Here is a 17,031-nt window from a genome sequence, read left to right as displayed (position 1 = left end):
TGATGGGCGTCTCTGGTCTTGATTCGGCATCTCCTCTCTTCTTGCGATCACCGTTCTCCTTCCCTGCTTCATGTTAATGACGCATGTTACGACATCCACAGTATCCCAATCTCACTCCTGCGTAGTCCTACTCCTTTCTGCTCTGCCAAGGGCAGACCAAAGTACTGTAGTGCACACATGTCAACTTTACTTCCGGGTCACTTGTACTCTTTAGCCTTTTTGGCATTACAGTAATTTGCTCAGTGAGATGGGGACATTGTGTTGATGACATAAAATGCTTCCTCTGCATAAAGTAGGGAAGGGGGACAGCTATCGTAAGGAGATAGGAGGCGCAGCCTCAAAATGGGAATTGAGATTGGAACCTCAGCACCACAAAAGAAAATGAAATGAGATTGTGGGTCTTGCTGCAGTGTTTATTTATTTTGATCCAGCAAAGATCTCTTTCATGTCAAGAAGGAGTGCCACAGCTTACACCCTTCTTGTAGCATTCCCTGATTCCTGGCTCCTGCTCCACACAGGTCCTCCTTGACATGAGATCTTACAATTTATGTTATAGCTGTACTAGATTTCTGCCTACCTGCACCACAACAGATGTCCTTGGCAAAGAATGTCCATGGTCGAAATGTTGGATGAGATCTGTTTTTGACTCCTTGCTGTATCAAAATAAAATTAGACTGCAGCAAATCCCACAGTCTCATTTCAATTCATTAACTGGTGCTGAGGTTCCAACCTCAGTCTGGACCATGAGTCCCTTCCTCAAGCACACAATTCTTTCAAAAGGAAAGTGTGCCGGTCTTTCTCCTTCTAATCGGCTCAAGAAAGGAAGCAATGGATCAAGACCAGAGATGCTGATGGAACCGATCACGCCGCCTGTAAGTATAATAAAAGGTCTTTTTTGGGATCAGCAGAGTGGATTGGTGACTTTTTTACAGCATTCTAGTATGGTGTACGAGGCCATAATGGTGGCGGCCATAGTTAATATGGGCAAAACTTGGTGACAGATTCCCTTTAATTACAGGCCTTTTTTTGTTTTGCTGGCTGAATTTTGTGAGGCATTTAAAAAATTTCTTACAGTGCCGTACTTTGGATAAAAAATGAAATAATTACTATTACAGATAATAAATAAAGAACTCATACACGTAGGATTAGAGGATTCAGATTTCTTTCCTTATTTGCAGATAAGACGTTCTATTCAGTCTTCAAACCAGCTTTTAATTTTGGGGGAACATATCCTTTCATGGATTATTTATTGTAAGTGAAACCTATAAAGGCAGAATTAGTTCCCAATAAAACATTCGATGAATTGTCTTACAGAAGAGAATAAATTCTGGAATCAGATCTTGGATTTATCTTACACAATGGGAAATAATTGTAAATTCTGGTAATGTTCTTCTCTACGTCACATGTGAGAATGTGACGGCTGCACCGTCCCCAGCTTTTATGCAGAAGATCGGATATATTAAATATTCTAAATATCCCAAGTGTAACTCAGAGGCGGCAGATCTATCTCATGTATTGAGAATGCTAAGTAATTAGGGAATTTTGGGAATCGGTTATCACATTTCTTGCTGAGAGGCTGAATATTGTTTTGTCACTTTATTATTTTTATAGGAATCAAGATAGATTGTCCTACTAAGGATCTAATTACTTCATGATTATTATCTGCAAGGGGAATTATTTTTATGGACTGTGTAACTTCTAAAAATATATTTTTCTAACAACAGCTTAGGCCAAGTTACATGTCACCATAAATTAATTGCTGGGATAAGTAGAAGCAAAGAGTTTTGGAAATATGGGCAACAATTATTGATTGAAGGGTTTTATCTTCTATTATCTCTACTCTAATAAGGCCTCTTTCACACTTCCGTTGTGCATTCCCCGTCACAATGCGTCGTTTTGTGAAATTCCCATGGACTTGTATTAGCGACGCATCGCGACGCATAGCCACCCGTTTCGTCTGTCGCAAACTGGATCCTGCGCAATTTGACGGCACGTTGTCTGGAAAAAATGTTCAATGAAACGTTGTCAGCGTCGGAAAAACGTGCAACGACGCATCCTGTGGCATCTCTCTCTCTCCAGAAATTTATACCTACGAATTCAGGGACTTCCTCATTCGACGGATCCGTCAAGAAACTGGATGCGTTGGATCCGGTTTTCTTTATTTTCCTGACATCCGTTGATACGTCACAACAATGCATTGTGATGGCTGCAGAACAGTGGAAGTGTGAAAGAAGCCTAAATGAGCAGGTGTCAGGTAAGTATTTAAATAGAAAAGGAAAGAAGAAAAAAAATTAAACAGTATAATTGTATTATATTTCTTATGTTTATGTGTCTACTGTTTATATTCTGAGCATATAACTAACTGGTGTCTTGTCATAAAAGCTAGGCACACCATATGGATTATACTTTTCTTCACATAATTTTCTATGTTGTCAGCACATTCTACGTACGCTGTCATTGGGCTTTGCAGTTTAGAGATCTGGGAAGATAAGGGTCAGCATCTTCTAATTTCAGGTAGTAGGGTGCATTCTCTGGGCTGTAAGCTTTGGCCAGAACATGTCTCACTCCAACAGAAGGACTTCCAATGCCCAAAGTAATGGGGACAGTTTTGGTTTAGCAGGACAATGGTGACTACTTGATTCTGATATGGCTGGACTACACCGAAGAAAAAGTAGCCACATCAAGTGACTGAGAAGAAGAATCTATGACTTCTCTACATTTAGTGATTACTACTCACCTGGATAGTCATATGTAGAAATCTCCTCTTTACACCACTCATCACCAATCACATATGTCTCTGTAGTGTTAATATGGGTCAGATCTTTATCCTGTAATAAATAATGTACAAATCACAGACAGATGGAGTAGTCACATCTATGATCAGCTCTATTCCTGCCATTTCCACAAGGATAAAATGTATAATACTGATGAGTAGTGTTGAGCGATACCTTCCGATATCGGAAAGTATCGGTATCGGAAAGTATCGGCCGATACCGTCAAAGTATCGGATCTAATCCGATACCGATACCCGATCCCAATGCAAGTCAATGGGACGAAAATATCGGAATTAAAATAAACCCTTTCTTAACTACATGAAGGAAAACAACTAAGAATAATGTAGGATGTATTGGGGGAGGTGGCGGAGACATTAAAGGCACAGAGGTTTAGCCCAATCTAATAGAATAGCAGGATTTTGTTTTGTTTTTTATGACGTTCGGCGTTAGAAAGATTTTGACTATGTTAATTTTTTTTTTATTTTGTCAGATATTGATGTTTCACTACTTCCACGCCCTTCACCTTCTTTTTTACTTCTCCCACACTTTCTTCTTCATTATCCTCATCATCAGCTTCTTTGACATCAACTTCTTCACCTTATTCATCTTCTTCTTCATCTTCTACCTATTATTTTTTTTGTTACATTGTTCATATTCTTTTTATTTTACTATTATCTTCTTCATATTCAACTTCTTCATCATATTCTTATTTGTGACAGGCATTCCCGTAGTTGTTATCTATAAAACTTTGAAGATTACACCTTCCGTTCTGCCTGTCACAAAACAGTTACATTTGTCCGCGTTCAGTTTGGCCTGCAGCATCAGGCTTTATCCAGGGGCACCACGAGGAGGAACGGACTCACCCCCATACACTGCTTAGTCTTCTTCTGCTTATAATTTAGATAATATCTTTTGCTCTGATATTTAGTCTTATGCTTAATGTTCTTCTGCTCTTTGTTCTGCAGCCTCTTGTTCTTCTGCTTCTCGGTCTTCCAGGTCGTCGTCGTCTCCAGGGTCGTCGTCTCTGGGGTCGTCGTCATCGGGGTGGTCTTCAGGGTCATCGTCTCCAGGGTCGTCGTCATCTCAGTGGTTGTCGTCTCTGGTGTCGTCGTCATCTTAGGGGTGGTCTTCCGGGTCGTCGTCTTTAGGGTCTTGAACTTGGAAATGTAGCAGAAGGTACAAGAAGGCTGAGAAAATGCCGAGAAACAGCTGATGGAACTGGAACTCGGATGGCTACCCGAAGGTCCAAGAGCCAATGGAACTACGGAGGACCAGCTGACGTTACTGGAACCCGGTTACTAAGCAGGAGGTACCCGTGCCTGAAAGCACTACCAAGGACCACCTGATGTTCGTGGAACTCGGATACCCAGAGGGAGGCACCTAAGCCAAAGGCTCTGCCCGGAACCAGCTGACGGTACTGGAACCAGGATGGGGAGCAGAAGGTACAAGAGCAAAAGACACTGCCGAGAACCAGCTGACGGTACTGGAACCCGGATGGGTAGTCGAAGGTCCAAGAGCCAATGGAACTACCGAGGACCAGCTGACGTTACTGGAACCCGGTTACTAAGCAGGAGGTACCCGTGCCTGAAAGCACTACCAAGGACCACCTGACGTTGGTGGAACTCGGATACCCAGAAGGAGGCACCTAAGCCAAAGGCTCTGCCCGGAACCAGCTGACGGTGCTGGAACCAGGATGGGGACCTATTCAAGCTTGTCTTCCTAGAGCCCCAACTAGCGGTGTTGGAGCAAAGGGTCAGCAGGGGAGCAGAGTGTAGGCCGAAGCCTGCACTGGAGGCATTTGTAGGTCTGTTGTGTCTGCGTGGCTGTTGCAGGACACGTTGCCGGCTACACAGCAGGGGAACAGCTGGCGGTGCTGAACCCCACTGACACATTGGCTGGTGTTTTTCTCTGTACAGCTAGCAGTACCGGGCCCCAACTGGCGGTGTTAGAGCCCAGGGTCAGCAGGAGGAGAGGGAGGAGAGTGTAGGCCGAAGCCTAATTGAACCAATTTTAAAGGTAACCTTTAACCCCCCCTCAGGTGTTACAAACTAGAAAAGCCACGCCTTATACAGCAGTAGTGCTGCACAAGTCAAAGGTTGCTCTTTTAATTTTGTTCCTTGCACAAGCTGAATGAAACATGTATAACATTTAGGCCCTTAAGCAGTCAAACTGTTTTGGAGGCGTGAGTTCCCTTTGTAATGAGACGCAGCACAGCTGTCAAAAATCCCACCTTGGTGCTGGGCGCAGCCTCCTGAGCGTCGTTATTTGCTGCACAGGAGTCTGCGCTGTCGTGTTATCCCTTGGCCTTGCGCTGTTAGCGCTGCCCATCTTCTTACATCATTTAATGTCGGCCGGTGCGGTTCGCGATGCCCATGAACCCCAGCCCCGCAGTGTCTTTACAGTGTTTCCCACTGCGGGGCTGGGATTCATGGCCTGGCGCGGTACATATGTTCGCCTCTCGCTCGTGTCCTTACACCTGCTACAGACTGTGCAGCGTCAGCTGATCCCTTATCGCATGCCACGGCCATGAAGCCGCACAGTCTGAAGAAGGCGGAAGGAGCTGAGTGACAGCCTGGCGAAGATATGCACTGCTCATGCCCGTCAATCACACCCTCGCAGTCAAAATAAATAAGACACCGAGGGGCGTTGTGTCGGGCAGGGCGACCGCAGAGGCGCAGCCAGCCAAACAATGATGTCAGAAGAAGGGCTGTGCTACCAAGGGGGTTGTTGTGTGTCATTACAAAGTAAAGTCACACCTCAGGGACGTTTTAATGGTCTCAGGGGACACATTGTAGACGTGTTCTGTTCCACGTGTGCAAGGAGAATAAGTTTATGAGCCACCTTGCACACATGCAGCATTACTGCTGTACAAGGTGGCTGTAAAACATACAAACACCTGGGGGAGGGGGGACAGGTTCCCTTCAATTTCAGTTCTTGTGTCTGCGTGGCTGTTGCAGGACACGTTGCCGGCTACACAGCAGGGGAACAGCTGGCGGTGCTGAACCCCACTGACACATTGGCTGGTGTTTTTCTCTGTGCAGCTAGCAGTACCGGGCCCCAACTGGCGGTGTTAGAGCCCAGGGTCAGCAGGAGGAGAGGGAGCAGAGTGTAGGCCAAAGCCTGCACTGGCAGCAGCTTTGTGTCTGCGTGGCTGTTGCAGGACACGTTGCCGGCTACACAGCAGGGGAACAGCTGGCGGTGCTGAACCCCACTGACACATTGGCTGGTGTTTTTCTCTGTGCAGCTAGCAGTACCGGGCCCCAACTGGCGGTGTTAGAGCCCAGGGTCAGCAGGAGGAGAGGGAGCAGAGTGTAGGCCGAAGCCTGCACTGGCGGCAGCTTTGTGTCTGCGTGGCTGTTGCAGGACACGTTGCCGGCTACACAGCAGGGGAACAGCTGGCGGTGCTGAACCCCACTGACACATTGGCTGGTGTTTTTCTCTGTGCAGCTAGCAGTACCGGGCCCCAACTGGCGGTGTTAGAGCCCAGGGTCAGTAGGAGGAGAGGGAGCAGAGTGTAGGCCGAAGCCTGCACTGGCGGCAGCTTTGTGTCTGCGTGGCTGTTGCAGGACACGTTGCCGGCTACACAGCAGGGGAACAGCTGGCGGTGCTGAACCCCACTGACACATTGGCGAGGTGTTTGGCTCTGTGCAGCCAGCACTTCTGGGCCCCAACTGGCGTTGTTAGAGCCCAGGGTCAGCAGGAGGAGGAGAGGGAGCGGAGTGTAGGCCGAAGCCTGCACTGGTGGCAGCTTTGTGTCTGCGTGGCTGTTGCAGGACACGATGCCGGCTACACAGCAGGGGAACAGCTGGCGGTGCTGAACCCCACTGACAGAGTGGCGTGTGTTTTGCTCTGTGCAGCCAGCACTTCCGGACAGCAACTAGCGGTGTTGGAGCCCGGGCTCTGCAGGTGGAGCAGAGTGTAGGCCGAAGCCTAATTGAACCGATTTTAAAGGTAACCTTTAACCCCCCCTCAGGGGTTACAAACTACAAGAGCCACAGCTTGGGCAGCAGTAATGCTGCACAAGTCAAAGGTTGCTCTTTTAATTTTGCTCCTTGCACACGCAGAAAGAAACACGTATAACATTTAGGCCCTTAAGCAGTCAAACTGTTTTGGAGGCGTGAGTTCCCCATGTAATGAGACGCAGCACAGCTGTCAAAAATCCCACCTTGGTGCTGGGCGCGGCCTCCTGAGCGTCGTTATTTCCTGCACAGGAGTCTGCGCTGTCGTGTTATCCCTTGGCCTTGCGCTGTTAGCGCTGCCCATCTTCTGACATAATTTAATGTTGGCCGGTGCGGTTCGCGATGACCATGAATCCCAGCCCCGCAGTGTCTTTACATTGTTAAAACACTGCGGGGCTGGGATTCATGGCTGGCGCAGTACATATGTTCGCCTCTCACAGTCGGGTCCTTACACCTGCTTCAGACTGTGCGGCGTCAGCTGATCCCTTGTCGCATGCCACGGCCATGAAGCCGCACAGTCTGAAGAAGGCCGAAGGAGATGAGGGACAGGCGAACATATGCACTGCTCATGCCCATCAATCACACCCTCGCAGTCAAAATAAATAAGACACCGAGGGGCGTTGTGTGGGCTAGGGCGGTCGCAGAGGCGCAGCCAGCCAAACAATGATGCCAGAAGACGGGCAGCGCTACCAAGGGGGTTGCAGCGTGTCATTACAAAGGAAAGTCACACCTTAGGGACGGTTTAATGGTCACAGAGGACACATTTTAGACGTGTTCAGTTCCACGTGTGCAAGGGGAATAAGTTTCTGAGCCACCTTGCACACATGCAGCATTACTGCTGTACAAGGTGGCTGTGAAACATACAAACGCCTGGGGGAGGGGGGACAAGTTCCCTTCAATTTCAGTTCTTGTGTCTGCGTGGCTGTTGCAGGACACGATGCCGGCTACACACCAGGGGAACAGCTGGCGGTGCTGAACCCCACTGACACATTGGCGAGGTGTTTGGCTCTGTGCAGCCAGCACTTCTGGGCCACAACTGGCGGTGTTAGAGCTCAGGGTCAGCAGGAGGAGTAGAGGGAGCGGAGTGTAGGCCGAAGCCTGCACTGGCGGCAGCTTTAGGTCTGTTGTGTCTGCGTGGCTGTTGCAGGACACGTTGCCGGCTACACAGCAGGGGTACAGCTGGCGTTGCTGAACCCCACTGACACATTGGCTGGTGTTTTTCTCTGTGCAGCTAGCACATCTGGGCGCCAACTGGCGGTGTTAGAGCCCAGGGTCAGCAGGAGGAGCATAGTGTAGGCCGAAGCCTGCACTGGAGCAAGTTGAAAGGGAACCTTTAACCCCCCCCAGGGGTTTGTAGCTGAAAGAGCCATATTGTACAGCACTAATGCTGGAAAAGGTAAACTTAGCTCTTTTAATTATGGTCCTTGCAAACGCTGAACTTGACACTTATGAAATGTGTCCCCTCACACCGTTAAACCGTCCGGTCGGAGGGACTTTCCTTTGTCATGTGACGCAGCACAGCTGTCATTCTTACCCCCTTGGCGCCGTGCGCCGCCTCCTCAGCGTTGTTTGAATCTGTCCCGGAGCCTGCGCTGTTTTGTTAGCCCTTGTCCATGCACACATTTTGCGCTGCCCATCTTCTGACATCATTTGGTGTCAGGCTGGCTGCACCTGTGCGGCTGCGCTGGCCAAGATCCCGCCTCGCTGTGTCATCTAATGTAATCACTCTGCGGACCTGTGATCCATGGGCATGCGCAGTGCATATCCTTGCCTCTCACTCCCCTCCTTCCAGCTTCTTCAGACTGTGCGGCGTCATGGCCGTGGCATGCTATTAGGGATCAGCTGACGGCGCACAGTCTGAAGAAGGCTGAGGGAGATGAGAGAGAGGCGGATGTTAAGATATGCACTGCGCATGTCCATGGATCACAGGCCCGCAGTGGGATTAAATCAGAAGACACTACGAGGCGGGATCTCGTCCAGCGCGGCCGCACAGGCGCAGCCAGCCTGACACCAAATGATGTCAGAAGATGGGCAGCGCAAAATGTGTGCATGGACAAGGGATAACATAACAGCGCAGGCTCCGGGACAGATTCAAACAACGCTGAGGAGGCGGCGCACGGCGCCAAGGGGGTAAGAATGACAGCTGTGCTGCGTCACATGACAAAGGAAAGTCCCTCCGACCGGACGGTTTAACGGTGTGAGGGGACACATTTCATAAGTGTCAAGTTCAGCGTGTGCAAGGAGCACCACAAAAAGAGCCACTTTTTCCTTTTGCATCATTATTACTGCTGCACAAGGTGGCTCTTTCAGTAACAAACGCCTTGGGGGGGGGGGGACAGGTTCCCTTAAATTTAAGTTGTTGTGCCTGCGTGGCGGTCGCATGACACGTTGCCATATACACAGCAGGGGAGCAGCAGGCATTACTGAACCCCACTAACACATTGGCGAGGTGTTTGGCTCTGTGCGGACAGCACTTCTGGACAACTAGCGGTGTTGTAGCCCAGGAACAGCAGGAGGAGGAGGTGTAGGAGATAGGAGGGATTGCCACACACACAGCTGGGGAACAGCTGACGTTACTGAACCCCAATAACAGAGGAGCGACTGTTGACTGTGCGTACAGCACTACCAGGCAACAACTAGCGGTGTTGGAGCCCAGGGACAGCAGGAGGAGGAGGTGGAGGAGATAGGAGGGATTGCCACACACACAGCTGGGGAACAGCTGATGTTACTGAACCCCAATAACAGAGGAGCGACTGTTGACTGTGCGTACAGCACTACCAGGCAACAACTAGTGGTGTTGTAGCCCAGGGACAGCAGGAGGAGGAGGTGTAGGAGATAGGAGGGATTGCCACACACACAGCTGGGGAACAGCTGACGTTACTGAACCCCAATAACAGAGGAGCGACTGTTGACTGTGCGTACAGCACTACCAGGCAACAACTAGCGGTGTTGGAGCCCAGGGACAGCAGGAGGAGGAGGTGGAGGAGATAGGAGGGATTGCCACACACACAGCTGGGGAACAGCTGATGTTACTGAACCCCAATAACAGAGGAGCGACTGTTGACTGTGCGTACAGCACTACCAGGCAACAACTAGCGGTGTTGGAGCCCAGGGACAGCAGGAGGAGGAGGTGTAGGAGATAGGAGGGATTGCCACACACACAGCTGGGGAACAGCTGACGTTACTGAACCCCAATAACAGAGGAGCGACTGTTGACTGTGCGTACAGCACTACCAGGCAACAACTAGCGGTGTTGTAGCCCAGGGACAGCAGGAGGAGGAGGTGGAGGAGATAGGAGGGATTGCCACACACACAGCTGGGGAACAGCTGACGTTACTGAACCCCAATAACAGAGGAGCGACTGTTGACTGTGCGTACAGCACTACCAGGCAACAACTAGCGGTGTTGGAGCCCAGGGACAGCAGGAGGAGGAGGTGGAGGAGATAGGAGGGATTGCCACACACACAGCTGGGGAACAGCTGACGTTACTGAACCCCAATAACAGAGGAGCGACTGTTGACTGTGCGTACAGCACTACCAGGCAACAACTAGTGGTGTTGTAGCCCAGGGACAGCAGGAGGAGGAGGTGTAGGAGATAGGAGGGATTGCCACACACACAGCTGGGGAACAGCTGACGTTACTGAACCCCAATAACAGAGGAGCGACTGTTGACTGTGCGTACAGCACTACCAGGCAACAACTAGCGGTGTTGGAGCCCAGGGACAGCAGGAGGAGGAGGTGGAGGAGATAGGAGGGATTGCCACACACACAGCTGGGGAACAGCTGATGTTACTGAACCCCAATAACAGAGGAGCGACTGTTGACTGTGCGTACAGCACTACCAGGCAACAACTAGCGGTGTTGGAGCCCAGGGACAGCAGGAGGAGGAGGTGGAGGAGATAGGAGGGATTGCCACACACACAGCTGGGGAACAGCTAATGTTACTGAACCCCAATAACAGAGGAGCGACTGTTGACTGTGCGTACAGCACTACCAGGCAACAACTAGCGGTGTTGGAGCCCAGGGACAGCAGGAGGAGGAGGTGGAGGAGATAGGAGGGATTGCCACACACACAGCTGGGGAACAGCTGACGTTACTGAACCCCAATAACAGAGGAGCGACTGTTGACTGTGCGTACAGCACTACCAGGCAACAACTAGCGGTGTTGGAGCCCAGGGACAGCAGGAGGAGGAGGTGGAGGAGATAGGAGAGATTGCCACACACACAGCTGGGGAACAGCTGACGTTACTGAACCCCAATAACAGAGGAGCGACTGTTGACTGTGCGTACAGCACTACCAGGCAACAACTAGCGGTGTTGGAGCCCAGGGACAGCAGGAGGAGGAGGAGGAGGAGATAGGAGGGATTGCCACACACACAGCTGGGGAACAGCTGACGTTACTGAACCCCAATAACAGAGGAGCGACTGTTGACTGTGCGTACAGCACTACCAGGCAACAACTAGCGGTGTTGGAGCCCAGGGACAGCAGGAGGAGCAGAGGAACACAGTGTAGGCCGAAGCCTGATTGGAGAAAGTCGAAAGGGAACCTTTAACCCCCCCCCAAGGCGTTTGTAGCTGAAAGAGCCAGCTTGTGCAGCACAAAGGATGCAAAAGGAAAAGGTGGCTCTTTTCATTATGCTCCTTGCAAACACAGAACTAAACACTTATAAAATGTGTCCCCTGATACCGTGAGACCGTCCCAGAGGTGGGACTTTCCTTCGTAATATGACGCAGCACAGCTGTCATTCCTACCCCCTTGGCGCCGTGCCCCGGCTCCTCAGCGTTATTTGATTCCGTCCCGGAGCCTGCGCTGTTATGTTATCCCTTGGCCAGGCACACTTAGCGCTGCCCATCTTCTGACATCATTTGGTGTCAGGCTGGCTGCGCCTGTGCGGCCGCGCTGGCCGAGAGCCCGCCTCGCAGTGTCGTCTAATGTAATCCCACCGCGGGCCTGGGATCCGTGGCCATGCGCAGTGCATATCCTCGCCTCTCACTCCCCTCCCTACGGCTTCTTCAGACTGTGCGGCGTCACGGCCGTGGCATGCTATTAGGGATCAGCTGACGGCGCACAGTCTGAAGAAGGCGTAGGGAGATGAGTGAGAGGTGGAGGTTCAGATATGCACTGCGCATGTCCATGGATCTCAGGCCCCCAGTGGGATTAAATCAGAAGACACTGCGAGGCGGGCTCTGGGCCAGCGCGGCCGCACAGGCGCAGTCAGCCTGACACCAAATGATGTCAGAAGAGGGGCAGTGCTAAGTGTGCCTTGCCAAGGGATAACATAACAGCGCAGGCTCCGGGACGGAATCAAACAACGCTGAGGAGCCGGGGCACGGCGCCAAGGGGGTAGGAATGACAGCTGTGCTGCATCATATTACGAAGGAAAGTCCCACCTCCGGGACGGTTTTACGGTATCAGTGGACACATTTTATAAGTGTTAAGTTCTGCGTGTGCAAGGAGGTAAACAAAAATAGCTACCTTTTCCTTGTGCAGCATTACTGCTGCACAAGGTGGCTCTTTCAGTAACAAATGCCTTGGGGGGGGGGGGGGGGGACAGGTTCCCTTACATTTCAGTTGTTGTGTCAGCGTGGCGGTCGCAGGACACATTGCCGGCTACACAGCTGGGGATCAGCTGACGTTACTGAAACCCAATAACACTGGGTCGTATGTTTTGACTGTGCAGACGGCACTTCTGAGCCTCAACTGGCGGTGTTGGAGCCCCGGAATTTAAGTTCAGGTGGTAGAAAGATGAACACAACAGGAGACCTGGATACTGTAGACAGTCACCTAATTATTTAATCAGGAAGAGGAGTGGCAAATTCCTGCGAGATCCAGTCCTTGTTCATTTTCAGGAAAGTAAGCCGGTCAACGTTATCGGAGGATAGTCGCATGCGACGGTCAGTTAGTACACCACCTGCAGCACTAAAGACGCGTTCCGATAATACACTAGCCGCAGGGCAAGCCAGCACCTCCAATGCATACTGGCTTAGCTCTGGCCATGTATCCAGCTTTGAGACCCAAAACTTGAAAGGGGAAGAGCCGTCTGGGAGTACAGCAAGAGGGCAAGACATGTAGTCTGTCACCATCTGACGGAACCGTTGCCTCCTGCTGACTGGAGCCGTCTGTGATGGTGTAGACTTTTGTGGCGGGCACAAAAAACTGTGCCACAGTTGGGCCATACTGGTCTTGCCTTGGGCAGAGGCACTGCTTCTGCTCCCTCTTTGTGCAGAGCCTCCTCCACTGCCTGGACGCACTGAGCTGCTTTGTAATGCACTAGCAGCACTTCTCTCAGTTGGAATGGAGAAGATGATGGAATTCACCAGTGTGTCTTGGTACTCCCGCATTTTTCGCTCCCGGTTCAACGGTGTGATGAGGCTTTCTAGGTTGTCCCGGTAGCGAGGATCGAGGAGAGTGAACACCCAATAATCAGACATGTTGAGAATGTGGGCGATGCAGCGGTCGTTTCTCAGGCACTGCAGCATGTAATCCACCATGTGCTGCAGACTGCCAACTGGCCAAGAAACGCTGTCCCCTGCTGGAGGCGTGATCTCTGCCCGCTCGTCATCACCCCACCCTCGCTGTACACACTGAGTACTGGACAATTGTGTAACTCCCTCCTCTGGACGGATGTCTTCCTCCTCCATTGACTCCTCCTCATCCTCCTCACAAAGTGTCCCCTGCCTACGCGTTTGTGAGGAACCACGTGGCGCTGACTGTCCAGAAGATGATGGAAATGGTGAATCCTCATCCTCCACCTCTTCCACAACATCATCCCTTAGCGCTTGCAGTGATTTTTCAAGCAGGCAGATAAGGGGGACAGTCATGCTGACTAGTGCATCATCTGCACTCGCCATCCGCGTGGAATAATCGAAGGGACGCAAAACCTGGCAGACGTCCTTCATAGTGGCCCACTCTGTGGTTGTGAAGTCTGAACGGCGCAGAGTGCGACTTCTTTGCGCCTGATGCAGCTGGTACTCCATTACAGCTTGCTGCTGGTCACACAACCGCTCCAACATATGTAACGTGGAATTCCACCTGGTAGGTAGGTCACATATGATGCGATGTTCCGGCAGGCGGTGTCGGCGCTGCAGAGCCGCAATGCGCGATTTTGCCGTGCTGGAACGCCGCAAGTGAGCACACTCTAGGCGGACCTTGTGCAGCAGTGCATCAAGATCCGGATAGTCCCTCAAAAAACTCTGCACGACCAAATTGAGCACATGTGCCAGACATGGGATGTGAGTGAGGTTGCCGAGGCCCAGAGCTGCCACCAGATTTCGGCCATTATCACACACTACCATGCCTGGCTGGAGATTCGCTGGCACAAACCACACATCGCTCTCCTGCTTGATGGCATTCCAGAGCTCCTGCGCTGTGTGGCTTCGATTCCCCAAAGAAATTAATTTCAAGACGGCCTGTTGACGTTTGGCCACGGCTGTGCTCATGTCGGTCGTAACAGGTAAACGTTCATCACGGGTCCATGTGGAGGTGGACTGTGACGGCTCCTGCAGCGATGATTCTGAGGAACTGGTGTAAGAGGAGGAGTCAATGCGTACAGAATGGATTCCTGCAATCCTTGGAGTGGGCAGGACACGTCCTGCGCCACTCGCACGATCTGTACCCGGCTCAACGACATTAACCCAATGGGCAGTGAGGGATAGGTATCGCCCCTGTCCATGTTGACTGGTCCACGCATCGGTGGCGAGGTGGACCTTGCTACTGACGGCGTTCAGTAGCGTGTGTTTTATGTGTCCCTCCACATGCTTGTGCAGGGCAGGGACAGCTTGCCTGCTGAAGTAAAAGCGGCTGGGCACATTGTACTGTGGGACTGCCAATGACATCAAGTCACGGAAGCTGTCAGTCTCCACCAGCCTGAATGACAGCATTTCCAGTGACAGAAGTTTGGCAATGCCTGCAGTCAGAGCCTGTGCTCGTGGGTGGTTTGACGAGAAAGGCCGCCTTTTCTCCCATGCCTGTACTACCGATGGCTGTAAACTGGGCTGGGAGTGTGTGGATGACTGGGAAAGTGGTGCTGCGGGTGGAATTACAGTGGGTCTCTGGACAACAGGGCCAGAGGTTCTTCCACGGCGATCCTGGGAGGAAGCTGAACCAGCTGCGTGTGAGCTGGAGGAAGAGGCAACACGAGCTGAAGAGGTGGTAGCTGCCGCTGTTGGTTGGCCTAGCTCTTCAGTGTGTTTTTCTAACTCCGCCGCGTGCCTGTTTCGCACATGTTTCCACATGTTGGAGGTATTGAGGTTGCTGACATTTCGACCTCTTGACTTTGTGATGACACACCTTGCATTTGACATAGCAAATGTCATCTGCAACTGTGTCAAAAAAGGGCCAGACACTGCAAGTCTTGGGAGTGCCCTTTTTGGCTTTTGGAACAGACATGCTCCTAACGGGTGCCAAAGTGGAGGCTACAGGCTGCGCAGTCTTCCCCCTCCCTCTACTTCTTTGGCCCGTTCTAGGAATCTCTTCCTCGGAGCTGCTCCCCACCACCTTCCTGTCCCTCACGCCACGATGGGTCAAGGACCTCATCATCTACACTACCCTCTGCCACCAACTGCTCCTCCTGGGTAGTCTCAGCAGCAGAGCACGCACCAGAAAGTGGCACCTGAGTGTCATCATCAGCGGATGCGGCCTGCGATGTGGTGACCGGAGGCACTGGCCCACCCGCCTCTTCAGACTCAGAGAGAAAAAGCTGTTGGGCATCACTGCACCCTGCCTCTTCTTCCATTTCTTCAATGCTGCTTGGCTGGCTTCCTGTTTCCAAGCCAAGAGATTCAGAGAACAGAAGTAGAGACGGCTCCTGTCCTGGGCTCTCTGTCTGCCTGGCCAATTTGGCAGGTGGTGAAGAGACAGATGGCTGCTCTCCAGTGCTCTGTGTCTGAGAGGATGTGGTACTAATTGAAGTCGATGCGTTAGCTGCCATCCATCCGACAACGGCTTCAATTTGGTCTTCACGCAGCAGCGGTGTACGGCGCTCTGCGACAAAGCTGCGCGTGAAGGACTGTTCCCTGGTGAAACTGGGTGCTGAGGAGTCACCGGTGCCCGCAGCAGGCACAGAATCCCCACGTCCTCTCCCTGCTCCGAGCCCACGCCCACGTGCCTTACTCCCTGCCTTCTTCATCTTGGTTGACTGATAAAGATAAGCAGAAAAGTACTAACGGCTTTGTGTGCTTATTCCTGAACAGCTCCGAGTCCTAACAGGTATAGGAAACACTAATTTTCTAAAGTGTGGACTAGACTTTAATATGAGCTAATGTGGCCTACACAAATGTAAAGTGGTGTGTTTGGTGAACTTTATTATTTATTTTTGGGGGGCTGAACTGACAACAGAGAGAGCTGCAGTCACACGGAGACCGTGCAGACAGCCGTAAACGGCGCTGCAAGGCCCAAAAAACCTCCTCTACTTTATCCTATGTCGTGTTTTTCCACAAGTTAGCTGGATACGGGTGGAAAGACACTAATAAGAATTTTTTGAAAAAATGTGCAGCAGCCTGCACTACTTAAAACAAAAGGAAAATTGATTTTACGTTATGACGCAGTGAAGAACCCTGAGCTGGATACAACCAGACTATGGCTGCTCACAGACTACAGGGCGAGCTGCAGTCACACGGAGACCGTGCAGACAGCCGTAAACGGCGCTGCAAGGCCCAAAAAACCTCCTCTACTTTATCCTATGTAGTGTTTTTCCACAAGTTAGCTGGATACGGGTGGAAAGACACTAATAGGAATTTTTTGAAAAAATGTGCAGCAGCCTGCACTACTTAAAACAAAAGGAAAATTGATTTTACGGTATGACGCAGTGAAGAACCCTGAGCTGGATACAACCAGGCTATGGCTGCTCACAGACTACAGGGCGAGCTGCAGTCACACGGAGACCGTGCAGACAGCCATAAACGGCTCTGCAAGGCGCAAAAAACCTCCTCTACTTTATCCTATGTAGTGTTTTTCCACAAGTTAGCTGGATACGGGTGGAAAGACACTAATAGGAATTTTTTGAAAAAATGTGCAGCAGCCTTCACTACTTAAAACAAAAGGAAAATTGATTTTACGGTATGACGCAGTGAAGAACCCTGAGCTGGATACAACCAGGCTATGGCTGCTCACAGACTACAGGGCGAGCTGCAGTCACACGGAGACCGTGCAGACAGCCGTTAACGGCGCTGCAAGGCCCAAAAAACCTCCTCTACTTTATCCTATGTAGTGTTTTTCCACAAGTTAGCTGGATACGGGTGGAAAGACACTAATAGGAATTTTTTGAAAAAATGTGCAGCAGCCTGCACTACTTAAAACA

At 51.0% G+C, this 17,031-nt stretch overlaps 2 protein-coding genes across 2 annotated transcripts in view; both read right to left on the bottom strand.

The window, feature by feature from the left end:
* Positions 1-17,031, bottom strand: part of LOC143768177 (uncharacterized) — a 381,688-nt gene that overhangs the window by 150,752 nt on the left and 213,905 nt on the right. The window lies entirely within an intron of this gene.
* Positions 1-17,031, bottom strand: part of LOC143767472 (uncharacterized) — a 30,554-nt gene that overhangs the window by 11,730 nt on the left and 1,793 nt on the right. Inside the window, exon 5 of the mRNA XM_077255843.1 lies at positions 2,738-2,828. Within this exon, the coding sequence (XP_077111958.1) occupies positions 2,738-2,828 (91 nt within the window). The remainder of the gene's footprint in view (positions 1-2,737; positions 2,829-17,031) is intronic.

This window comes from Ranitomeya variabilis, chromosome 4 (assembly GCF_051348905.1).
Source record: "Ranitomeya variabilis isolate aRanVar5 chromosome 4, aRanVar5.hap1, whole genome shotgun sequence".
Classification (NCBI taxonomy): domain Eukaryota; kingdom Metazoa; phylum Chordata; class Amphibia; order Anura; family Dendrobatidae; genus Ranitomeya; species Ranitomeya variabilis.
This window is presented reverse-complemented; position numbering and strand designations above follow the sequence as displayed.